The sequence below is a fragment of the Mesoplodon bidens genome (assembly GCF_964165515.1).
Source record: "Mesoplodon bidens genome assembly, chromosome: 17".
NCBI classification, from domain to species: Eukaryota; Metazoa; Chordata; class Mammalia; order Artiodactyla; family Ziphiidae; genus Mesoplodon; species Mesoplodon bidens.
Genome location: NC_138174.1, coordinates 76,920,743 through 76,947,081, shown reverse-complemented (window position 1 = coordinate 76,947,081; position 26,339 = coordinate 76,920,743). Strand labels below are relative to the sequence as shown.

The 26,339-nt window shown below is 50.0% G+C and overlaps 1 protein-coding gene across 2 annotated transcripts; it reads right to left on the bottom strand.

The window, feature by feature from the left end:
- Nucleotides 1-57: 57 nt before the first annotated feature.
- Nucleotides 58-25,023, bottom strand: F10 (coagulation factor X). 2 transcript variants are annotated; one of them, XM_081214922.1, is made up of 8 exons: nt 24,058-25,023; nt 22,079-22,239; nt 9,331-9,355; nt 8,252-8,365; nt 6,754-6,885; nt 4,603-4,844; nt 2,481-2,598; nt 58-1,678 (listed from the first exon to the last, which is right to left on the bottom strand). In XM_081214922.1, exons 1-8 carry the CDS (start codon nt 24,125-24,127, stop codon nt 1,098-1,100), a joined length of 1,443 nt encoding a protein of 480 aa, XP_081071048.1. In that variant the 5' UTR covers nt 24,128-25,023; the 3' UTR covers nt 58-1,097. The 2 variants fall into 2 exon arrangements, with proteins under 2 accessions (XP_081071048.1, XP_081071049.1); XM_081214923.1 differs by lacking the exon at nt 24,058-25,023 and adding an exon at nt 22,936-23,059.
- Nucleotides 25,024-26,339: the final 1,316 nt, after the last annotated feature.

Sequence of the window (26,339 nt, the reverse complement as noted above, 5' to 3'; positions counted from 1 at the left end):
CCGAGGCCTTCTCTGCGGGACGGTTCCCTTTGAGGAGGTCAAGGCGGGATGCGCAGAAACGGACCCTCTGGCTTGACCGTTTCTGGGAAGCCCGTTCGCATTGATTTTTGCAAACGTGCAGATCTCCTATTTACGCAACTGCCCAGCCAGTGACCTTGGGGGCTCTTGTACTGGAACTTTGAAAGTTTGCTTAGCCGAGTTACGCAAAATGCAAACGGTACTGGGAAACACGGCACGTCCTGTCTGAGGTGACTGCTTTTTCTAGAAGCATGTCTGGTTTTCCTGGCCGTTTGGTTTGAGGGCCTGGACCTGGTGCGGGCGGGAGGGCTCGACCTGGGCTGTGACCACTGGAGGAGGGGCGGCCCTCCTGCAGCCCCCCAGCACACACCTCGTGAGCAGGGTAGCAGGGGGGTGGCAGGGGCTAGCCAGAGCTGGGTTCGTGCTCTGGGCTGTGGCCTAGAGGCAGACTCCAGAGCCCTGGCCTGGTGACAGTCACACCTGGGGGCGTGCCCGTGGCTCCGGAGCCCATGCGGCGGGGCCCCCGGGGACGCGGCCGTGAAGCCACGTAGAGAGTCGGTCTTTAGGTCAACATTAAAATGTCCCTGCCGATGAGCCCTCTGGGCCCTGCCTTCCCAGGGAGCCTGCCTCTCCTGGGAGGTGACTGGGGGCCAGGAGGGCATGCGTGGGGAAGCCCCCCCTGACCCCAGGGAGGGGGGCTGGCCCTGGTGCCCCTGTGCTCCCAGAACCCCGCTGGCTTACTCAGCACTGCTGTGAGCAGCCAGGGGGGCAGCTGGCGGCCTCCAGGACAGAGAAACGCGCTGGGAACAGAAAAGGCCCCTCAGTTTTAAGACTTGGTCTGGGAGCCCTGGCCCATCCTATGTGGGTAGCACTTCCCGAATCCTGAAACCTCCCAGCTGGCGACGGGAAGGCAGGGTCCCGGGTTCCAAATGGACCTTCATTTCCCACTTCGGTGGAGCAAGAACAGAAGCAGGATAAGGAATCGACCCAGCTCTAATCACGGCAGGGAGGGAAGCCGGCTCAGAGCCCCAGTGCTGAGAGGAAGGAGAGGCAGGGACTGCGAGGGGGAGTGGGGGGCTTCACTGGGGGTGCGGCTCCCCCCTGGCCCCTGCCCCCAGCCCGGCTTTCATGGACTTGTCAATCCACTTGAGGAAATTGGTGACCTTGGTGTAGACGCCGTACTTCCCCTTCCGCGCGCACCCTTCACCCCAGCTGACGATGCCAGTGATGAAGTAGGTGTCCCTGAAGCGGGTGACGTGGGGGCCGCCGCTATCGCCCTGGCAGGCGTCCTCGGGCTGCGCATCGTAGCCGGCACAGAACATGTTGGCGGTGATGGTGAAGCTGCTGGACAGCTTGCAGGTGTTCCTGTCCACGTAGGGCACCTCCAGAATCTTGAGCGTGGACGACAGGCGGCCCCGCTCGTGCGTGCGCCCGAAGCCGCTGACGACGCCCGTCTTCTGGGTCAGCAGCGTGGCCTCAGCCCAGTCCTTCTCCGGCAGGCAGGCGGGCGCCACGTTCCTGCGGAACTTGATGGGCGTCTTGAGCCGCAGCACTGCGATGTCAAAGTCATAAGTCTCCTTGACGAACCGGCTGTGCTTCACGGTCACCTCCACCTCATGTGCCATCTCGTTGCCCTCCTCCGTCTCCGTGTTCCGGTCGCCTGCGGACGGGGACGTGGCTGTCAGCTGGGGGCCGCCAGGCCCTGCACGTCACTGACGCTTTAAAGCAGTTCCACTTTTTTCTGCTTAGAGATTGGCACGTGGTCACTAGGAAATGTGAAATACAGGCGACTAGAGCGAGGCCAGTGTGACAGCCTTCTGCTTCCCCGCCGAGGGCAGCGGCCACCCTCCCCTGGTCTACCCGTGGGTGGGGCTGGGCACCGGGTCTGACCTGCCGGACCTACCCCCAGCCACGGGGCCAAGTGGGCGTTGATCAGAACCCACATGTGTCAGGAGCACCAAATCTCAGAATGAAAAAATAACTCAAAATACCTCCGGAGTCCTTTACAAGCCGATGACAGGTCGAACTGACACTATTTGGGCTATACTGGGGAATGAGGTGTGTTACCGAAATGAGTATCACCTGTGGACTTTTAAAACGTATACTAGAAGACGTAAGGTAACTAGGAAGCTAGACATAACAGCCATGGCTCGGGCACGTGGCTTGCACTGGATTGTCATGGAGCAGCTCTAGGGTGTGGTGAGAGGGGAACATTAGGAAATAGTCCCCCAGATACAAATGTGGGGCAGCGGTGCCGGCTCCTCAGACGGCTGGGGGCTCTGGGGGGCTTCCCGGAGGAGAGGGCACCGCGGACCCTGCGTGCAGGGGGCAGGGGCGCCCCTCGTCCCCCGGCCGCCCTCTCCCCCTCGGGACCTCAGTATTTGAACCAGCGCTTCCGGGCAGCCTATCAGCCCTAGTGCCTCTGAAACCGGGGAGCCCCGCAGGGTGTGCGCGGCACTCACCTACCCTCACCGTGAACCGCTTGGCCTGCAGGAGACAGTGGGCCGCGGTGAGGACGCAGAACTCGCTCAGGATGGTGCCCCCGCAGAAGCCCTCGTTCTCCTCGTTGACGAGCAGAGCCTGCGACGGGAGGGCCGGAGGTGCCAGCTGGAGCCTGACTTTGGGACCTTTAGCCCAAGCCTCCTCCCCGTCTCCCCACCACAGCGGGCCTGCCCCCCGGGAGGACTCGTGGGGTCTTCGGGCTGGAACGAGGACCAGGCCAGCGCACCCCCGTGCCCACCCCCAGGGGCCGTGCTGCCCAGCGCCGCCCGTTCTCGGAGCGGGCCCGCCGTGGACCCCACAGCCCTGCCAAGGGCCCAGCGCTACGACTGAGGGGGTTCTCCCCACCCAGACTCCAGACTCGCCCGGCCAGGCCCTACCCGTCTGCATTTCCCGGCTCCGGAAGGCCCCTCTGCAGCTCTATGTGCAGAAGAACTGCTGTCTGTTGTCTCTGGTGTGAATTAGGCCCCAGACCAGGCAGACGCCAGGCTCTGGACGAGACACTTGCTACGCTGGGCCTGGGGACGCTTCCACCGTCCGGACCCCCTCCCGTGGCTGCGGGTACTACCATTCAAGGCCGGTTCCTGGGATCCACGTGGCTGCTCCTGACAGGACGTGGGGCGGGGAACACTCCACCGGGATGGGGTGCTGACTGGGCGAGTGAGATCACAGACCCTTCCCCTGTTTTCCTTTTCCCCAAAGAACTGGGCCGGCAAGTGTGGAGAGAGCGTTTTCTGCTTCCCTTCTCTGGGGACTCGCCCTTCTCTAAGCAACAGCCATGGGTTGAGAGGGTGCAGGTTAATGAAACTCTTAACAATGTCAAGTTCTAAAAGAACTTTGGAGGATGTTCATGACTAGCATGAAGTCGTGATGTTTTGTTTCTGTTTTTGCATAATTTATCAACTCAAAACCCCACTTGTGTGACAAGTGAGGAGGGTCAGTCTTCCTAAGACTTGGGACACTGACCATCCTTCCTGGAGATGGACATAAGGCAACTGGCCAAGTCTGGGGACCCTCCCGTGAGGCTCCTCCTGTCCGCTCCCTGGAGAACCCCACGCGAGCCCCTCTCAGAGCAGCGTGTCCGCCCCCGCCCTGCAGGGAGCCGCCCTCCTTTCCCAGTGGGAGTTCACATGCTCCACGGGTACCACGTTCCTGGCCCTCTCACGCAGCAACTTGAATTGTGGGGATTTGGCGGGGGGCTCACCTCCCTTCCTAGGTCGTGATGCCACACGTGAGAGAAGAGGCCCTGGCGCTTTCAGACCCACACGCACAACACCCAGGCAGCCCTGACCTGCGACACACTCTCCGTGGATGGTGACTAGGTTTTGGCGTGTCCTTGCTCGGGCTCGTGATAATTCAGGTAAACGCACACCTGCCTTGTAGCCGGTGGGGGCCAGCTGACGTCATTCCTAAGGGTTGTCGGCAGCTCTGGGAATATTACTTGTAGGAGAAGGCATTTTGGCTTTGGACACTAAAAACTTAAAGTCCAAGTGAGGGTTCTGGATAGAATAGAGGCCCCCAGTTAAATCTGACTCAAATAAATGGCAAATTATTTTCAGTGTGTGTCCCATGTGATACTTGGGACATACTCACATTGAAAGTTATTTATTGTTTATCTGAAATTCAAATTTAAGGGGAAACCTGTGTTTTCATTTGCTAAGTCTGGCAACTTTAGTCCAAATCAATAACCAAAGAGTGAGTTTTTACCTTTGAAAACAAATGGATATACTTTTTGCTAAGGTGCCGTCTGCCTCATTAGGACTTGGGTGTTTGGGTAAAAAAAATCTACCAAATCAGAAATGAAACAAGGAGAGCAACTCTTTCCGCCTCCCGTGGAACCAAAGAGCAAGCAGAGGCCTCAGGGGAGCCGCCCTCCGCCCGCGGACCCCGCCCTGCCCCCGAGCTGGAGCCCCTTCTCTGCCTGGGCGGGAGGGGCGGCTGGGCAGGGAGGGCAGAGGCCCGGCCTCTTCGACCTCGGCTCCTTCCACCGCTGCCCACTCAAGTCTGCTGCGGGCCCGCGTGGGCCGGGCGCCCGGCGGGACGGCCCCCCCGCAGCTCACCGGCCGCTGAGCTGCGCGCCGTTACCTGCCAGGGGCACTCCCCGTCTTCGCAGTCCCTCCCGCCCACTATTCGGACCAGGTGGCTGTCATCCTCCTTGGGGCTGGGCTCCGTCCCGTTGAGGCCCAGCAGGTGGAGGGAGCTCTCGGTGGGGCCCAGGTCTCCGTGGTCGTACTGCTCCGGCACACCTGCTTCGGGGGCCTCCCCGCTGCCGTGGGCGGCCGACCGCCTGCTGCGTCCCCGGGTGAGCTTCCCGCAGGGGAAGGGCTCTGGAAGAAGGGCAGTTGGGCCTCAGCCTCACGGACGCCTCCCTGCAGGGCCCACGCAGGCCACTCCGAGGAGGAGCCGGAGAAGCAGGCCCCGGGGAAGGGGGCCGAGAGGGGCCTCTGGGGAGCGGGGCGCCCTGTGTCCTGCTAGGGCTGGGCTGCAGGTGGGAGCCCTGACCTCCGGCCGGCCAGCGTGCAGGGGCGTGGAAGGGGCTCTGCGCCTACTGGGACGCCTGCAGAAGTCAGGTGGCTGTGGCTGGACGGAGGACCGTGGGGCTGTGGGGACACGACTGGTATGTGGAGACTAGGATGGCAAAAAGGGGGGCTGGGGCGCTCAACCCCCAAAGTTCTCTTAGCCCTGCTGTGTGTTGGAAACATTTCCTAATGAAACGCTGAAGACAAAGAAGTGTTCTGGGCAGGACAGCAGCATGCGGAGCTTTGTAAGGAACAGCTGAAGGATGACAGCGACCCTTACAAGCGCCAAGCAAGGCGGGGGCCAGGAAAGACCAAAAAGCGTCCTTTCGTATCCTTACCAACGAGGCAACCGAGGCAGAGTGGGGGCGAAGCAGGACAGAGGCGGGGGGGCTGGGGGCCGCGGGTCTGAGGCCGTCCCCCGTGTGTGTTCCTGGTGGCGCGCGGGTGCACTGGGAGTGTGCTCGCTCGCTCGCTCGTGGAGGAGAGCTCTTCCCACGCCAGCCGCCTCTGCCTTAACGTCTGTGATCACTGCCCCCTTGAAATTCTGCATCAGCTCGTCCATGACTTAGAACAGAACTTTCTGCACCAGGAAGTAGTTTACCTGATTTTATTTTCAAACATCAAACTTTATTTTAAATTGATCTGTAATTATTCCTGGAATTTAAAAAATTTTGCAAGCATGTCAAGGAATGACCTCAATTAAAATATTTTTGGGGGGCTTCCCTGGTGGCACAGTGGTTGAGAGTCCGCCTGCCGATGCAGGGGACATGGGTTCGTGCCCCGGTCCGGGAAGATCCCACATGCCGCAGAGCGGCTGGGCCCGTGAGCCATGGCCACTGAGCCTGCACGTCCAGAGCCTGTGCTCCGCAACGGGAGAGGCCACAACAGTGAGAGGCCCGCGTACCGCAAAAAAAAAAAAAAAATTGGGGGGGGACCAGCTTAAGTTTAAAATCTCATTACCAATAGAAATGTAAATCTCACTGTCCTCTACGTGTTGAGAGATTTAATTTTACACAATTGCCACTGCCCTGGAATATGCCCACCTCTGCAGTGGGCCCGGGACTCTGCATTCCTCATCACCCCAGGTAATGCCAAGGCTGTGGGCCAGCTGGGGCCTGCTGGAGGAGGAGCTGGGGTCACCCTAAGAAGGAGCCCGAGTTGAGAAGGGCGTGGCCAGCCCCCGCCCCGCAGCAGAGGAGTCCCGGTCAGGCAGGACTCCCCACGGGGTGTGAGACGGGGCCTCTCCCACCCCCAGGACCCCCAGGACCCCCAGGACCCAGGCCCTCCCTCAGCCCTCCGTGGGCTTCTGGGCCAGATGCATGGCATCTGGCTTTTATCCCGGAAAAAAACTTCTGTTAACATCGGGACCCACACAACCCAAAACGGTGCTGGAGGGCCCTGGGTTCCCCTTCCGGCCGCTGCACTCCCTCCCCGGCTCCTTGGCCGGCCCACGGCTCCGGCCCTTGTAACTCCAGCCTCCCAAGCCCCTGCCCTTCCGAGAGGGACGGGGACGCCATCGTGGCAGCTGCAAAGTGGCCATTTGGGACTCGCTGCGAGCCGGGCACTGGGCAAAGGGACCTCCACGCATTACCCTCACGCTCCACGTGCCCCCAGGAGAGCTGACATCACTGGCCCGTTTCTCAGGCGGTTCACAGAAACAGTGGGTCTGTCTCCAAACCACGAGCCCCACCGGGAGCCCAGCCTGCGCCCCTCCTACCTGCGGAGACGCAGGACTTGCCGTCGTCGCCCAGGTCATACCCGCTGGCGCAGGAGCACAGCACCGCGCTCCGCTCCTCCCTGCAGAACTGGTCGCAGCCCCCGTTGTCCAGGCTGCAGAGCTCACGCGTGGCTGCGGAAAAGCCGGGAAGCTGAGGGCGCGGCCCGGGACGTGCCGTCACCTGCCGGTGCCACGGTGCCCACCAGCCGGAGCAAACGGCTGGGGCCCCGGGCAGGCCCCTCCCCCGCCCACGTGGGGCCCCGGGGGCCAGGGAGCCCGCACAAGCCCAGGGAAGGCCTGGAGGCTGTAGGGTCTCAAGTTCAGCCCTAAGAAGGGCGTGGCGGCGCTGGCCAGAGAGATGGGAGCTTGGGCCGAGCGGAGAGCAGCCCACGGCGTCCACTCTGAGGCCTCGGTCCCCCGTGGCATAAAGCACCTGGGGTCCATCCCCAGACGGGGGTCTGGCTCCCGTGCGGCAGGAAGGAGGGGTGGTAGCCACGTCCCGGACTCAGGCCGGCTCCCAGTTGGCTGTCGGTCTCTAGCTGTGTGATTTGGGCACGTTATTTAAACCCCACGGCCTGTCGCGACACTTGTAAAGGGGTGGAGGCCACCCAGCCCCCAGGAGAGCTGTCCAGGTCCCGCGAGGCACCGGGCACAGGGGACCTCACCGCCGGACTGTGCCAGCGTCACCCCCGCCAGCGTGCACTGGACATCAGACCCCAGACTCATCAGTCATGCCGCCCTGGCAGCTGACTTTACATTTCACCACTGGGTTTTGATGAAAGAATAGTTACGGGGCAAACATTAAAGAAATTTTAGAAAACATTCCTGACAGCCCCAGCGTCAACAGAACGGTATTTGGGGAAGCTGCTCTGGACGGTGGATGGAAGGGTGCAAGACTGATACTCCCACTGGGGAAAACTCAGAAGTATCCAGTCGAAGAGCATGCTCTAAAGATTACAGATTAAGAAATTAAAAAAGAAGCTTGAATCTCTCCCCTCAGGGAAAACTGGCCTAATACTAACCTAATTTTTATTAAAAATTAATCACTGTATTAGGAAAACTCAGTGATTTTTCCATGCAGAATTAATTGTACCAAATTTTTATAATTGGACAATCCCGAGCATTCAGCACTGACATTTGCACGAATTTCCAGGATCCTGAGAAGCAGGAGAAACATCCTCCTCCGAGGAAAGAAACGTCGGTTCTCGTTTCTACGTGAAGGGGCCCCACCCTTCGGGAACGTTCGTTCCACAGCAGCTCCTCAGAGGGCAGAGGAGTGCCCGGTATCCCGTCCTCCACACTGGGGAGTCTGACTCATGTTCCGCTGCCTGCAGCGGCACAGCCTCACGGAGCACAGGCTGAACCCCACGTGACCGGAGAGGGTTTCCCTGGGCCTCTAGCTTCTTCCCGCATTCTCACCTGGCCTCCGCAGGGGGCTTTCCCACCTGGCCTCCGCAGGGGACTCTGACCTGAAGGTACACCAAGAAGGGGAACTCACGTAATTCACAGTTTTTGCCTTCAAATCCTTCCAAACAGGTGCATGTGTATTCCCCGAGGCCGTCTTTACATTTGCCCTGATTCAGGCAAGGATGGCTTTCACACTGGTCACCATCTGCAAAGAAAACATTTGGAAACCACAGCTTGCAGGCAATTCCCCTCATCGTGGAAACGATTTTGCTGTGTTGATTCTGGTGCCCAGTTCTCAGCTAACTTGAATGAACCTGGGATTCTTCCTGTTTTCCTGTAAACAAGTTGTCCTGTCTGGACTTCGTTACCACTGCCCTCCCCCCGCCCCCCCCAGCTTTGTGGCTACGTGCACGTGATGCCTCTATCTAGCTGGATTGCTGACTGAGCTTTCCAATTTTTGGTGAGACCTCTGACAGTGTTTTTACAATCACTGACAACGTTTTTCCGTCACGGAGAGGAGCCCTGTGCTGGTGACCACATGGGGTCAGCTGGAAGGAGGGAGGATAAGTGATTGCTGGACACTTGTTTCTGGGCTGGGCATTGATAAGAGGGTTCCTATTTCCAATGGTTTGGGTGTAAAAGGAGAATGAAAAGCTCCTGTACAGCACTAACATGGGACTTCACATTTCTTGGGGCATTTGTACAATATAATTTAGAGATAGGTCCAATTGTCATTTTGAGAAACCTGGATACTGTTACCAGAATGAAAACATTAGTTATGATAAATACCATTTCAGACGCTATAAGCATTAAATCAAGGTGGTTACCTTATGAGAGGACCCAGTGTTTCAGACTCTTATTTTTTGTTTCTACCTAATATACTTGGGTTTAAAAAAATTATCATGGAATTTGGTATCCTCAAATGGGAATGAACCAATTTAAATGTATATAAGTAACAAAACTCAAATTAGTATAAAGCTACTATAAAAAACTATTTTACGATAACTATTATGGAAACACTCAGAGGGGAAAAGTCTTAGATAAGTAAAATTTAAACAGGAGCAGAAAGGAAATTCAGGAAACATCTTCAAAATTTGAATACAATCTCTCCTGATTTAAATACCCTGATGAACCCCCTCTCACTCAAGACTGAAATAGAAAACATCTCACCTTTGTATATATTCCAGAATTCATTCTAAAAGGGAAAAAAAAATTTTAATGTGTTATGGAAAAGACATTTTACACCAATAACAGCCACAATCTAGTAACTCAAGTGAATAGGCTATTTCCCAAACAGAGATCATTTTCTGGAACAAAATGCCCTAGAACTATTCAATCTAAAAGGGAAATTTTTTCAGATCTCCTGCATTTGTAAAGCTGTGGCTTCATTCATCTTTTTTTTTTTTTAACACAACACATGTTTGTGTAATAAATGATCATATCCCAATACAGCCTAGCGTCCATTTTCTTGCCTGCTCACACAGTTGAACATGACATCTGGGAAACATTTTGTAATATTAAATGTACTTTTCTAACTTTCATCCTAGCAAAATCACTAACGATATGATCACAATCAAGATTTTCACATTATTTGCTTCAACTGTTAAGTAATTCGAAATTAGATTACTTTTCGTGAACCACAAAAGTTTCTATATAGGTTTTATTTGTTTGTTTTTCACTAATCTCAGTTTGGAGAAACTGTGCTGAGACAACAGCAACTGAAGTAAAATCTCTAAAGTAATTGCTTATATTCAGAAGCAAACCGTAAGCTTTATGTATCACATTCAAATACTGTAATAAATTCATGACAAATAATTGTAATTCTAAGACAAAATATTTTAATTTCATCATATACAACATTATCATATAATTTTTTATTATCTCTTAAATCAATACCTATATCCAAGCTTTTATATGAAGAATCAGTGTTATACTTCACACATATTACATCTAGACCTACATGTATATCAATTTAAGATTAATATGAATCATTTAATATTACAAAATGTTTCCCAGATGCCACGCTCAATCATCTTAATTGCACAACTTTGTTAAATATTGAAAATTTATTTTCAAATTAATTACCAAGAAACGGATTGTACCAAAAATGGTTTGCTCTATTTGCTACCCCCAAGCCAATCAATAAGTGGTTTTACATTAAGATACCTGGGTCAAAGATTCAAAACAGGATCAGATGCTTGGAGAATAATCATTATGTTACTTGAAAAAAAAGATAATTGGTAATTAGCTTAAAATAGGGCATCAAGAGCCTATGTAACAGTGAAAAGAAATGTTCGTAGTCTTAAAACAATTTTTTTCTATCTATAGTAGGTTAATTAGTGTCTCCCCTACTCCCCAGCCCCAACTTAGGTGCAACCTCAGAATTTGACCTTAATGGAAAGAGGGTCTTTGCAGATGTAATTAAGTTATGGATCGAGAACAGCTCGTACTGGATTAGGGTGGACCCCCAATCAATGAGAGTGTCCTTATAAGAGACATAAAATATCACACAGGCCACACAGAGAGAAGGCTGTGTGAAGGTGCTGGCAGAGAGTGGAGTGATGTATCTACTGGCCAAGGAACAGCAAAGGCTGCTGGTCGCCCCCAGAAGCTGGAGGAGAGGATGGAACAGATCCTTCCTCAGACCTTCCAGAAGGAACCAAGCCTGGTGACACTTCGATTTCGACTTGTGGTCTCCAGAACTGTGAGAGAGTAAATTTCTGTTGTTTTAAGACACCCAATTTGTGGTGCTTTGTTATAGAAGGCCTAAGAAATGACTACACCGTCTTTTAAATTTTTTATTTAAAAATTTATCACACAGTAAAACTGACTTTTTTTGGTGTACAATTCTATAAAAGCCAACACATGTATAGATTTGTACAGTCACCACCACAACCGAGAGGCAGAACAGCTCCATCTCCCCCAACCTTGCCAGCCACTGGCCACCCCCGCTCCGAATGCCCAGCACGAGTCTGCTCTGCGTCACTATAGTCATGACTTCTTGAGAATGTCCTGTAAATGGACTCACACGTGATATAACCTTGTGAAACTAGCTTCCTTCATTCAGCATAGTGCCTCTGAAACTGAAATTCATTCAAGTTACTGTGCATGTCGATAGTTTGTTCTCTTTTACTGATGAGCAGTGTTCCACTGTGTGGCGTACCACGGTTTATCCATTCACCCAACAAAGGACATTTGTACTATTTCTAGTTTTCGGCAATTATGAATAGAGTTTCTATAAACATTTATGTACAGGTTTTCTGTGAAAAAAGTTTTCAATTCTCTACAGTAAATACCCAAGAATGGGATTGCTGAGTTATACGGTAACTTTATAAGAAACTGTCAAACTGGTTTTCAGACTGGCTGTACGATTTTTTATGCCCACAAGCAGTGTATGAGTTGTGGTTGCTCCACATCCTCACCAGCACTTGTTTTGTATTCTAGGTGTTTTGTGTTCTAGGTGTGTAGTGGCATCTCATTGTTTTTTTTTTTTTTTTTTTTGCGGGGGGGTGGGCGCACCTTGCGGCACGTGGGACCTCAGTTCCCTGGCCAGGGATCGAACTCATGCCCCCTGCAGTGGAAGCATGGAGTCTTAACCACTGGACCACCAGGGAAGTCCCTCATCGTGGTTTTAATCTGCATTTCTGTAATGGCTAATAATATTGAATATCTTCTCGTATGCTTATTTGCCATCCATGTATCCTCTTTGGTGAAATGTCTGTTCAAATCTTTTGCTCACTGTATTTAATTGGGTTGTTTATTTTCTTCTGTTGACTTGTGAGTTCTTTATATATTCTGACCACAAAACTTTTGGCAGATACGCGATTTGAAAATATTTTCTTAGTCAATAGCTTGTATTTTCATTCTCTTAATGTTTTTCACAGAGCAAAAGTTTTAAATTTAGAATAAGTCTAATTTATCTATATACTTTTTATGGATTATGCTTTTGGCGTCACGTCTAAGAATTTTTGCCTAACTTAACTTTGTGTCATGAAAATTTTCTCCTAAAAGTTTCCTGTTTTATCTTTAGAGCTATATGGTCCATTTTGAGATAATATTTGTATAGTTGTGAGATTTAGGTCAAAGCTGACCTTTTTTGCATATAGATGTAGAATTATTCCAATACCATTTATTGAAAAAGAGAATTCTTTTTCTATTGAAATGCTTATGCATCTTTGTCAAAATCAATTGGCCAAGGACTTCCCCGGTGGTCCAGTGGGTAAGACTCTGTACTCCCAATGCAGGGGGCTCAGGTTCGATCTCTGGTAGGGGAACTAGATCCCGCATTCATGCCACAACTAAAGATCCCGCATGCGTACCGCAACTAAAGATCCCGCATGCGGCAACGAAGATCCCGCGTGCTGCAATAAGACCCGGCACAGCCTAAATAAATAAATAAATATTTTTAAAAAAAGTCAACTGGCCATATTTGCGTGGGTCTATTTATGGACTTTCTATTCTGTTCTTTTGATCTATGTGTTTATCCCTTTACCAATACCACACATCAATATCGCTACGATTTTATTTATTTATTTATTTATTTGTGGCTGCATTGGGTCTTCGTTGCTGTGTGCGGGCTTTCTCTAGTTGTGGCGAGCAGGGGCTACTCTTCGTTGCGGTGCATGGGCTTCTCACTGCAGTGGCTTCTCTTGTTGCGGAGCATGGGCTCTAGGCACGCAGGCTAGTTGCAGCACTCGGGCTCAGTAGTTCTGGTGCACAGGCTTAGTTGCTCTGTGGCATGTGGGATCTTCTGGGACCAGGGACTGAACCTGTGTCCCCTGCACTGGCAGGCGGATTCTTAACCACTGCGCCACCAAGGAAGTCCCTTATCTCTATGATTAATGTAGATTTACAGTAAGTCTTTAAATGAGGTAGTGTGATTCCTCCAATTTTATCTTCTTTCTCAAAATTGTTTTAGCTATTCTAATTCCTTTGTTTTTCCACATTACAAATATTGAATCAACTTGTCTTTATCTGATGGAAGTTTGGGACTGCATTAAATCTATATATCAAATTGGGAAGAGTCAATATTTTAATATGCTAAGTCTTTCAAACCATGAACATCCTATGTCTATTTATTTAGGTCCTCTTCCTTTCGTTAGCATTTTGCAGATTTCAGCATACAGGTTGTGTACATGTCTTATTAGATTTACACATAGATATTTTTCTTTAGAGCAACAGTAAGTGGCATTAATTTTTTTGTTTGTTTCTAACTGCACATTACCACTACACAGAAATACAATTAATATTTGTGTGCTGACCTTGTATTCTGTGACCTCGCTAGACACATACATTTTAGGAGTATTTTTTCCAGATTCCATGGGATTTTCTATGTAGATAATCATGTTACTTGCAAATAGGGAGTTTTATTTCTTTATCTTGGCTTATTGTTAAACCTTCCTTATGGCTAGGGTTTCCAGTACAATGCTGAATTGGGAGTATTAGAAATGGACATCCTTGCCTTTTTCCCAGTATTAGAGGGAAAGCATTCAGTTTTCACCACGATATCAGTTGTAGGTTCCTTGTTAATAATCCTTATCATGTTGAAGAAGTTTCCTTTTAACTGTAGTTTGCTGAAGGTTTTTTTTAAATAATTGTTTTATTTACTTATTTAAAAATATTTATTTATTTTTGGCTGCTCTGGGTCTTCGTTGCGCCATGCGGGATCTTTTAGTTGCCGCATGCGTGCAGGATCTCATAACCCTACCAGAGATCAAACCCCTGCCCCCTGCATTGGGAGCACAGAGTCTTACTCACTGGACCACCAGGGAAATCACTGAGAGGTTTTTATCATGAATGGATGTTGAATCTTGTCAGGTGCTTTTTCTCTATCAGTTGATATGATTATGTGGATTTTTCTTCTTTAAACTGGTGGATTACACTACTGATTTTCAAATACTGAGCCAGCCTTGTGTGCCCCAGATAAACCCACTTGGTCATTGTGTATTCTTCTTTTTCTTTTTTTTTAACATATAGTGCTTTATTCAATTTGCTAATAATTTGTTGAGAATTTTTATAAGAGGTTCATGAGAAATGTTGTTATATAGTTTTCTTTCTTTCTACCTTCCTCCCTCCCTCCTTCCCTCTTTTTCTCTTTCTTCTGTTTTTGTGGGTTTTTGGCATCAGGGTAATGCTGATAGAAAAAAAACTTACAAGTGTTCCCTTTTCGTTTCTAGAAGAGATTACACAGAATTGGTGTTATTTCTTCTTTAAATATTTGGTAAAACTCACCAGTGACACAGTCTGGACCTGGACATTTCCTTTACAGAAGGTTTTTAACTAAGAAGTTGAATTTGCAGATATCTCTATCGTACTATGTGTTTTGGTAATTCATGGTTTTGAGGAATTGGTCCATTTCATCCAAATTGTAAAATTCCATCCAAATTTGTGCATGGAGTTGTTCATAGTATTCTCTTATTATCCTTTTAACGTATGCAGGGTCTGTAGTAATATCTCTTCTTTCATTCCTGATACAATTCATGTGCTCTTTTTTGTCAATCTTGTTAAATCTTATCAGTTTTACTGATTTTTCTCTATTATTTCACGTCTTCAAGTTTATTGATTCTCCTCTTTTGGGTTTATTTTGCCTTTTTTTTGTGTGTGTGTGTCTTAAGGTGGAAGCTTAGATTATCAATTTGAGAACTTCTTTTCCTACAAAAACATTTCATGCTATAAATTTCCCGATAAGCAATGTTTAGCTGCATCCCACAGATTTTGTATGTTATATATTCATTTTTGTTCAGCTGAGAGTATTTTCTTTTCTTATTTCAAAAATTTTATTTATATATATATTTTTTTATTTTTGGCTGTGTCGGGTCTTACTTGTGGCACACAGGATCCTTGTCACAGCACGCGGGACCTTTTGTTGCGGTGCGCAGGCTTCTTTCCAGTTGTGTCGTGTGGCTTTTCTCTCTCTAGTTGTGGCGCACAGGCTCCAGAGCATGTGGGCTCTGTAGTTTACAGCACGTGGGCTCTCTAGTTGAGGTGCGTGGGCTCAGTAGTTGTGGCGCGTGGGCTTAGCTGGCCCATAGCATGTGGGACCTTAGTTCCCCAACCAGGGATCAAACCCATGTCCCCTGCACTGGAAGGTGGATTCTTTACCACTGGACCACCAGGGAAATCCTGAAAGTATTTTCTAGCTTCCCTTGAGACTTCTTCTTTTTTTTTTTTTTTTGCGGTATGTGGGCCTCTCACTGTTGTGGCCTCTCCTGTTGCGGAGCACAGGCTCCGACGCGCAGGCTCAGCGGCTATGGCTCACGGGCCCAGCTGCTCCGCGGCATGTGGGATCTTCCCAGATCGGGGCACGAACCCGTGTCCCCTGCATTGGCAGGCAGACTCCCAACCACTGTGCCACCAGGGAAGCCCGAGACTTCTTCTTTGACACATGTATTATTTAGAGAATTCCCTGGCGGTCCGGTGGTTAGGACTCTGAACTTTCACTGCTGAGTGCGTGGGTTCAATCCCTGTTCGGGGAACTAAGATCCACAAGCTGTGCAGCATGGCCAAAACAAACAAACAAACAAACAACTTAGCTCTTTAAAATTATAAGTATGGTAGTTCTAAGGAAGTAAGGAAGAGTGTTTGGGAAATGATGCTGAGGAAAAAGGCAGAACATGAACTTGGCACTACAATTATTTTTATTATTTAAAAAAACTGTTAAGTGTATGTGAACTAAAGGAACATTTAAAAATAAAAACAGTTCCTGAAATTATGAATAACTTTTTAAAAGAGATAAATCGTTCACTTGGTAACAAGGAGTAAAAATGAATTCTTAATTCCTCTTCTCTCTTCTGGTGGCTGAAATGAACTATGGTAGTCAAATGGATAGCAACACAAGAATTCCCTTGCAGACCTTGACCTTTTGCAGGAATGCAAAGATGTCTGAGTCATACAACTTACCAATTATTATTTTCTAGACAGAAGTGCCAATTATTGTGCTTTTCAGTGTATCAGTGGTTGCCACATTCTCCTTACCTTCAGGTTTCATGGCAGGAAACAGAAGTACTTCCTTGATGTTACCATAGACTGTGAGAAACACGGTGATGCAGCCCATGTCCATGCCACAGCCAGGTGGGGGGGGCAGCCTGGATTCCAGGCGGTATAGAAGTTCTCATCTATGAACATCGTCCTCGTTGGTGGCTCTGGCCTGTTGTTTAAAAGCCTCTGTGTTTGTATTTTTTACAGCTCTTTTCCTGTAATTGATATCTAGTCTCATAGCATTGTGGTCAGAAAAGATACTTGATACAATTTCAATTTTCTTAAATTTACCAAGGCTTGATTTGTGACCCAAGATATGATCTATCCTGGAGAATGTTCCATGAGCACTTGATAAAAATGTGTATTCTGTTGTTTTTGGATGGAATGTCCTATAAATATCAATTAAGTCCATCTTGTTTAATGTATCATTTAAAGCTTGTGTTTCCTTATTTATTTTCATTTTGGAAGATCTGTCCATTGGTGAAAGTGGGGTGTTAAAGTCCCCTACTATGATTGTGTTACTGTCGATTTCCCCTTTTATGGCTGTTAGTATTTGCCTTATGTATTGAGGTGCTCCTATGTTTGGTGCATAAATATTTACAATTGTTATATCTTCTTCTTGGATCGATCCCTTGATCATTATGTAGTGTCCTTCTTTGTCTCTTCTAGTAGTCTTTATTTTAAAGTCTATTTTGTCTGATATGAGAATTGCTAAACAATACACTACTTAATAACGAAGTGATAACTGAAGAAATCAAAGAGGAAATTAAAAAATACCTAGAAACAAATGACAGTGGAGACACGACGACCCAAAACCTATGGGATGCAGCAAAAGCAGTTCTAAGAGGGAAGTTTATAGCAATACAATCCCACCTTAAGAAACAGGAAACATCTCGAATAAACAACCTAACCTTGCACCTAAAGCAATTAGAGAAAGAAGAACAAAAACATCCCAAAGTTAGCAGAAGGAAAGAAATCATAAAAATCAGATCAGAAATAAATGAAAAAGAAATGAAGGAAATGATAGCAAAGATCAATAAAACTAAAAGCTGGTTCTTTGAGAAGATAAACAAAATTGATAAACCATTAGCCAGACTCATCAAGAAAAGAAGGGAGAAGACTCAAATCAACAGAATTAGAAATGAAAAAGGAGAAGTAACAACTGACACTGCAGAAATACAAAAGATCATGAGAGATTACTACAAGCAACTCTATGCCCATAAAATGGACAACCTGGAAGAGATGGACAAATTCTTAGAAATGCACAACCTGCCAAGACTGACTCAGGAAGAAATAGAAAATATGAATAGACCAATCACAAGCACTGAAATTGAAACTGTGATTAAAAATCTTCCATCAAACAAAAGCCCAGGACCAGATGGCTTCACAGGCGAATTCTATCAAACATTTAGAGAAGAGCTAACTCCCATCCTTCTCAAACTCTTCCAAACAATATCAGAGGAAGGAACACTCCCAAACTCATTCTACGAGGCCACCATCACCTTGATACCAAAACCAGGCAAGGATGTCACAAAGAAAGAAAACTACAGGCCAATATCACTGATGAACATAGATGCAAAAATCCTCAACAAAATACTAGCAAACAGAATCCAACAGCACATTAAAAGGATCATACACCATGATCAAGTGGGGTTTATTCCAGGAATGCAAGGATTCTTCAATATACGCAAATCAATCAATGTAATACACCATATTAACAAGTTGAAGGAGAAAAACCATATGATCATCTCAATAGATGCAGAGAAAGCTTTCGACAAAATTCAACATCCATTTATGATAAAAACCCTGCAGAAAGTAGGCATAGAGGGAACTTTCCTCAACATAATAAAGGCCATATATGACAAACCCACAGCCAACATTGTCCTCAATGGTGAAAAACTGAAACCATTTCCACTAAGATCAGGAACAAGACAAGGCTGCCCACTCTCACCACTCTTATTCAACATAGTTTTGGAAGTTTTAGCCACAGCAATCAGAGAAGAAAAGGAAATAAAAGGAATCCAAATCGGAAAAGAAGAAGTAAAGCTGTCACTGTTTGCAGATGACATGATACTATACATAGAGAATCCTAAAGATGCTACCGAAAAACTACTAGAGCTAATCAATGAATTTGGTAAAGTAGCAGGATACAAAATTAATGTACAGAAATCTCTGGCATTCCTGTACACTAATGATGAAAAATCTGAAAATGAAATCAAGAAAACACTCCCATTTACCATTGCAACAAAAAGAATAAAATATCTAGGAATAAACCTACCTAAGGAGACAAAAGACCTGTATGCAGAAAATTATAAGACACTGATGAAAGAAATTAAAGATGATACAAATAGATGGAGAGATATACCATGCTCCTGGATTGGAAGAATCAACATTGTGAAAATGACTCTACTACCCAAAGCAATCTACAGATTCAATGCAATCCCTATCAAACTACCAATGGCATTTTTCACAGAACTAGAACAAAAAATTTCAAAATTTGTTTGGAAAAACAAAAGGCCCCGAATAGCCAAAGCAATCTTGAGAACGAAAAACGGAGCTGGAGGAATCAGGCTCCCTGACTTCAGACTATACTACAAAGCTACAGTAATCAAGACAGTGTGGTACTGGCATAAAAACAGAAAGATAGATCAGTGGATCACGATAGAAAGCCCAGAGATAAACCCACGCACATATGGCCAACTTATCTTTGATAAAGGAGGCAGGAATGTACAGTGGAGAAAGGACAGCCTCTTCAATAAGTGGTGCTGGGAAAACTGGACAGGGACATGTAAAAGTTTGAGATTAGATCATTCCCTAACACCATACACAAAAATAAGCTCAAAATGGATTAAAGACTTAAATGTAAGGCCAGAAACTATCAAACTCTTAGAGGAAAACATAGATAGAACACTCTATGACATAAATCACAGCAAGATCCTTTTGGACCCACCTCCTAGAGAAATGGAAATAAAAACAAAGATAAACAAATGGGACCTAATGAAACTTCAAAGCTTTTGCACAGCAAAGGAAACCATAAACAAGACCAAAAGACAACCCTCAGAAGGGGAGAAAATATTTGCAAATGAAGCAACTGACAAAGGATTAATCTCCAGAATTTATAAACAGCTCATGCAGCTCAATAGCAAAAAAACAAACAACCCAATCCAAAAATGGGCAGAAGACTTAAATAGGCATTTCTCCAAAGAAGATATACAGACTGCCAACAAACACATGAAAGAATGCTCAACATCATTAATCATTAGAGAAATGCAAATCAAAACTACAATGAGATATCATCTCACACCAGTCAGAATGGCCATCATCAAGAAATCTAGAAACAATAAATGCTGGAGAGGGTGTGGAGAAAAGGGAACACTCTTGCACTGCTGGTGGGAATGTGAATTGGTACAGCCACTATGGAGAACGGTATGGAGGTTCCTTAAAAAACTAAAAATAGAACTACCATATGACCCAGCAATCCCACTACTAGGCATATACCCTGAGAAAACCATAATTCCAAAAGAGACATGTACCAAAATGTTCATTGCATCTCTATTCACAATAGCCCGGAGCTGGAAACAACCTAAGTGTCCATCATCGGATGAATGGATAAAGAAGATGTGGCACATATATACAATGGAATATTACTCAGCCATAAAAAGAAATGAAACTGAGCTATTTGTAATGAGGTGGATAGACCTAGAGTCTGTCATACAGAGTGAAGTAAGTCAGAAAGAGAAAGACAAATACCGTATGCTAACACATATATACGGAATTAAAAAAAAAAAAAGTCATGAAGAACCTAGGGGCAAAATGGGAATAAAGGCACAGACCTACTTGAGAATGGACTTGAGGATATGGGGAGGGGGAAGGGTAAGCTGTGACAAAGCGAAAGAGAGGCATGGACATATATACACTACCAAACGTAAGGTAGATAGATAGTGGGAAGCAGCCGCAGAGCACAGGGAGATCAGCTCGGTGCTTTGTGACCGCCTGGAGGGGTGGGATGGGGAAGGTGGGAGGGAGGGAGATGCATGAGGGAAGGGATGTGGGAACAGATGTATATGTATGACTGATTCACTTTGTTATAAAGCAGAAACTAATTAAAAAAATAAAATAAAATAAAATTAAAAATAAAATAAAATAAAATAAAAGCCTCTGGCTGCTGTACGGGACTATTTAATCCAGTGTAAGCACTGCACACTTCCCTCCTTATGACAAGCAGCTCAACCTGCTCAGTGAGACCCAGAGCAGTCTGTCTGGCCGTTATCTGTGGGCAATCACCAATGAGTGGGTCGCTGCTGCAAGCCACTTTCAGGGACTCTGACAACCTTAGCAAGGAGTCTGCCTGTGGTCTGAGGCGGAGGACATTCGGCAGTTTTTGCGACACAGATGTGATCAATAATTTTTTCAGTCTCTTCCGTTCTGAAGAGGTTAGTTTCCGGCAGCTTCACTCCCAGGTTTTTCTTGAGCCCTTCTATTGTGCTGATTCTCCAGAAGGGTGGGGTGGAGTCCATCTCATGGATTTGGCCTGCTGGGCTGCCTGGATGGTGGGTGGTCTTGTAACTGCCCATAACATGTTCAGCGTCCCTGATATGATATCCATGATTTCACGAGATCATCATCGGCCAGGTAAAACTCACGAGTGGTGAGTTCGAGTCAAACCGTCTGGAACTGGCATCCAACATCACAAATGCAGTCAGTGCCACCAACTACCAGCATTTTACAGCTGGATTTCTGGAGCAGTTCTTACACATAAGTTCATGTCCAACTTGCTGTGCTAGGTGATGGAAAGCTTGGTCACAGCTCCCCGTGAAGCGGCATTCAGCATGGGAAGTTCATCTAGGAACCCCAACTCTTCCAAGAAACTTCTTCTACACGTGATCATCTTCGCGTGCGGGATACTCTTCTTCCTCACAAAGTCACCCTGGCTGGAGTCAGAATCTCCGATGATACCGCCTTTCCTTGCCTTTTGGCCAAAGGGGGATGAAGTGCCCATGGAAGCAAGAAGACAGTAATGCAAGTCTGCGGAGCTGAGGGACTCTCAGCTCTGCTCTTCGGTCTTCCCAGGATTCTCGGGACTCCACAAGGCAGTCTGCTATAGACTTGAGTCAATTCTTCTTCCGACTTAACATTCCTCCACTCAACCAGGACTTGCAACTGGACCTATCCTCCAAGGGCACAGCTCTTTTGCCACCTTTAAGGTGAGCCAAGCCGGTGGTGTCCAGTCTGCCGCGAGCAGGAGGGAGTCTACACGAGCCTGTGGGCACGGGTCCCCCAGCGCCCAGACTCCGCTGGACGCTCCACTGCGGGCCCGTGGTGTGGACGGGCCCGCTGTCCGAGGTGTGGACAGGTCCGCCATCTGCGGCCAGGCTGTCTCTGGTGGGCTCCTGCTTGGCCTCCTTCTCCGCCACTTTCTCCTCAGCCTTCAGGCTTCTTCAGCTCGCGGTTGCTCAGTTTTGGCTCGCGGCCGTCCACCTCCACCTCAGCCCCTGCACCGCAGCCAAGCCGCCCCACGGCCTGACGCAAGGCGTCACACGACAGCACGACGCGAGGCGGCTAACGGACCTCAGAGACTTCCGTGTCAGCATCGGAGGCCCCGCCTCTTCCGGGGGAGGGGCGGATGCTTTCGCGCCGCCGCCGCCGCCGCCGCCGCCGCCGCCGCCGCCGCCGCCACCGCGCAGGCGCGGAACGGGGCCTCGAGGCCGCGTTCGTCCTGCGCTTGCGCACCGACCCACCCTGCGGTCTCAGGACCAGAACCCGTCGGCGAGTATGGCGGCGGCTGAGCGTCTGGGCGAAGAGCCGGGGCCTGGGGTCCTTGTGCACTGCCGAGGCCGACAGCGCGTTCTTAGACAAACATTTTGAGCTTTAACGTGGACCTGACAGCGCTTCAGAAACCCCCGCAGCCCTGTAAGTGTGTCCTGGCCGCGCCGCCCCTTACCGTCTTCTCCGTGTCCTCGAAGACCTCGCGGGCCTCCTCATACGAGCAGGCCTCCTCTAGGCACTCCCTTTCCAGGTTTCCCTTCTTCAACTCCTCCAAAAACGAGTTGGCCCTGCGGACTCTCTGCAGGACCCTGTGGGCCTGGTCCCGGGGCAGGAACACTGTGGTGGAGAACGCAGCTGTCACGTGCTCGCCCGCATGAGGGTCCCGTCCCCGGGCCACCCTCGCCCCCGCGAGTGACGGGTCAGACGCCTGCCCTGGGCCCGCGCGCCCACCACTGAGCTGCCCCGTCCTGCACGCGCACACCCGGCCCTGCGCTGAGACCCGACCCCTCCTTCTGGAACTCGCCCTTCGGTCCCTCTTGCCTGCCCCGGCCCTCCACTCCGTTCTGTGGATCAGCTGTTCCCCTCCACCCCCCCTCCCCACCCTTCAAGGTCTCAGCCCTGTGTTAGGTGGGGAGGTGACACGGTTTTGCACGATCTACAATTAAAAGTATGATTTGTTTCAAGTCCCAGGACACACGTACACAAGAGTAAAACAGAAGTTTCAAGAAATAGTGCCTACTCTTATTTTCTACAAAATAGTACTTGTTAGAAAATTTTCTACTTCTGTCCTGTTTCATTAAAAAAAAAGCCCACTAAACTGACCTGCCAGTTAAAGTGTCCTGGCTCAGAGATCTCCCCCATCAGGGATCTCTCCCCTCTCCCCTCAGTAGTCCCTACCGAGCTGCCTGGGTCTTCCCGGTCTCCGCCGCTCCCCTTCCCCTTTTCACTGTGCTGTGGGAGGCCCTCAGGTCCTTTTCTTGGCGCTCTGCCCTGCTCTCTGCCTCTTTTCTGCTGGGGAATTGAGAGTCTCACCATAAGGAAGATGACTCTCCAAGTTGGTATTTCTAGTCCCAGCTTCCATCGTGAGCTCTGTGTTTTCAGCTTTCCCACAGGATGCATGTCTGCCCTCACATCAGAACTCCAGACTCCCCATGTCCGAAACTAAAAAACAGGACTGCAGAATCAAACTGCCTTGAGTGGCAAATGCGTCTTGGTCACCTACTACTGAATATTGGCAAGTGGGAATTAGATACCTACTCCTTAGAGCTGTTTTAAAGAGTGTATAGAACTCCGAGTGTTCACTCCATCCTACCTCAAATTACTTTCCCTTCCAAATTCCCCATTTCTTTCAGTGACACCTGTGTTCTCCCGTCAAGGCCAGGCCCACATTTGTTCTGTGGGGGCCCATCCTCCATTACCCCAAACATCTGCTCCACCAGGGAGCGCTTGCTTTGAAATACAAGCCACACACCCATTCCTCCCCTCCCTCCTTCCCCTGCCTGGTGCCCCGCCCTCCTGTTCGGTTTGTTTCTCTTTCTCACTTTTCACCCTTTCCTTCTCCCACGCACCTGGGCTCCTGAACTTCCACGTCACCCAGAGTGCAAACATGCAGACAGGCCCCCGGGGCTGCCTCCACTCTGCTCTGTCCTTTCTGGCTTCTTCTCTTGGACAGGTCTGGAGTCCCAGAAAGCCTCGAGCCCCCTGGCGGAGCCAGCCTGAGGGTGGTGGCACTGGCTCTCATCCTCCTCCCTGCCGTGGAAGCTCCTCTCTGCCTGTGACCCCCTAGCCTCTGTACCTGCACTTTGCTCTGGCAGAGGAAGGGGGCCTCTCTGTCTCTGCCTGCCACTGCCCCCCTCCCCTTCCTCCATCTCCCTCCCTCTCTGTCTCTGTCTGTCTCCCTCCTTCTCTGCCCGTGTTTCTGTCTGTCTTTGTGATCTGTGATCTGCTGTCTGACCCTCCACCCACAGGGAGGCACACCTGGCCCTAAGATACGCTTGGCTGAAACCACCAAGCCAGGCTCTCGTGCCAGCCTCCCACAGGGGATGGGCACCCACTCTCCACACTGTGGAAGTTCAGGGGCATCACCCTGACCCCTCACCCTCTCTCCTCCTCCCCAGGGCCACCCCTGCAGTCTGCGGGGTGAGGGGCACTTACCACTTCCCCCCGGCAGCAGAAGGCCAGCCAGGGAGGCGCTGAGAAGGATGAGGCACAGCAGGCCCGCCATGGTGTGGCCCAGGACAGCTCTCCGTCCCCGCCGTGACAGGCCTCTGGGGCAAGGTTCACTCACCCTGGCTGGAGGGTGGCTGGGTGTCCTTCTGTTTATCACAGCCTCCTGATTGGAGCCTGGGCCTGCCCGGTGGCAGGGGAGGCGGGGGGAGGTCAGGAGCAGGCGACCGCACTGAGGGCATGGTCACGCTGGCCTGTGTAGCCGTGGGGAGGTCCTGGCCCTACCTTATCCTTGTCAGGAACCGTGTCCGGGGGGCCCGCTGTGGGCACAGAAGCTCTTTGTTCTGAGAGAGAAAAAAAAGTCATTGTATAGTTTTCAGACGTTTATGTCTAGCTCTGTTTTTGTTCTCACAACCACGATAAAAGCCAAGTATCATTTGCCCATCTTTTCTCTAGGACAGAAAACAGGTTTAGAGAGGTGGAGTGTTAGTCCATGGCCGTGTGTAGTGGACGCGGGGTTAGGACCCGGGGCTTTCTGCCCACGCTGGGCGGGAGGGGTGTGCACCACATGGGGCCCTGGGCCGATCTGCCAGCCAAGAGTGGCAGGTGTGGGACATGGCCCGAGCTTCTCAGCTGACCGGGGCTCTGCAGCAGAGTCCAGGCTCTGGAGGAAGAGGCCTGGGAACTGCCGGTGGGGTGAGTGCTTGTGCTGGGAGATGAGGGGATTGTGCTGTGTTCCACGCACCGAGCACACCTGACGCTTCCCACGTATGACATCCTGGTCGCTTGGCTTGTTTGCTGCTCTGTCCAGCACGGAGAGGGGTGTCTGGCACACAGTAGGTGCTCAGTAAACACGAGTGGACTGAATGAATCGGTGATGTCCCAGAACGCTCCTGCTAGGCGCCCAGGCCAGGGCTGGTCTTTCGCAGGGTGGTCAGTGTGATGTGCAGAGCCTGGTCCCGGCTCGCCTGGTCTCTGTGCTACCCTGTCTCTGCACTGCTGGGCGTGTGGGGCGAGACTGGATTCCCCGCGCCTGGCGAGTGGAGATGGTCCACGCGGGTGATGCACTGCGGCGTGGCCCGGCACTGCGCCCACCGCAGCAGTGAGGCCGGGGAAAGCAGGGCAGAGCCGGTAGCCCACCCACGACCTGCTGAACCCCTGTGGGTCTGAGTGGGCTCCTGGCTTGGCCCCTTGAACCCCACATCCCCTTTTGTTCCCAGGAAGAGGAGTCCAGCCAGTTTTCATTTCCAGGAAGAAACAGGAGGCCCACTGGGCTCAGGGCCTCCAGAGACCTTGGGCACTTTGGCTGCAGAATTCCTCGAGTGTCTGCAGCCTGAGCTGTGAGCTGGGGGCACCTGGACGTTTGCAGGTCAGCGTTCCTGGCCTTGGCCGGGTGGCCTGTCCTCCCCGTGCCTCATTTTGCCTGCACCGGTTTCATCCTCACAACAAGCATGGCAGCGGTCCCCGTCTTGTAGACAAAACGAGGGGCGGAGAGGGTTGGTGGTGCCTCTGAGGGGGCCAGAGCCAGAGCCACCCCAGGAGGTCTGGCCCAAGGCCAGAGCTCTCGACGTGTGCCCAGCGAGAACCCTAGAAACTACCACCTGATGGGGCAGCAAAGTGTTTCTGTAAAGGCTCAGATGGTGAGCACGTGGCCAGGCTTGCGGAGCCCTGGTTACTCGACAGGCTGGACTGTCTGCCAGAGCACGTGTGGCACTTCAAGCACGGCGTCCCAGGCCGGGACAGGCGAGTCCTGAGGAGGTGGGCGCCCGCGGGGTGGCCTTGCCCGCCTGGCCGGGTTCCGGTGGGGCCAGACGCTCCCCTCCCCGGTCCCTGGCTCCTCATTCTTCCCAACAGGAGGCCTCTGTGCCCATCACCTGAGGGACTCGACAAGAAGGTAGGTCAAGGGGCCTCACCCCTATCCCACTGAGCTGGGCAGGACCTGGGAACCTGCATTTTTTGGAACATCCCTGCTGGTCCCCAGGCAGGGGTCATCTGCTGGGGCCTCGGCTGGAAGAGACACCCAGTCCTCAGGGTTGGGGACTGTAGCCTCCAAATCCATGAGAGCTGTTGTGTTTGGAAACAGCCTCATGCAAGGTTCACTTCAGCGAAGTTGGTGATTGTGAAGGAGACCTGCTCAAAGATAAACACGAGGGTCTCCGTGAAATGCCTCTGGACAATTCAGGGAGGGCAGGCAGCCACCAGGGGCTTGGAGGAGGCTCAGCTGCTTGCTGTCAGTGGGGGAGCAGGTGTGCAGAGCATGAGGCCGCGTG

Excerpts from the sequence above, each read along its gene's own strand:
- F10 (XM_081214922.1), bottom strand. The coding sequence starts at position 24,127 with ATGGCGGGCCTGCTGTGCCTCATCCTTCTCAGCGCCTCCCTGGCTGGC. Across the intron at positions 8,366-9,330 it reads ATTCTGGAATATATACAAAG|ATGGTGACCAGTGTGAAAGC; the intron begins GTGAGATGTTTT and ends TTTTCTTTGCAG. Across the intron at positions 6,886-8,251 it reads AGGCAAAAACTGTGAATTAC|CCACGCGTGAGCTCTGCAGC; the intron begins GTGAGTTCCCCT and ends GCTTTTCCGCAG.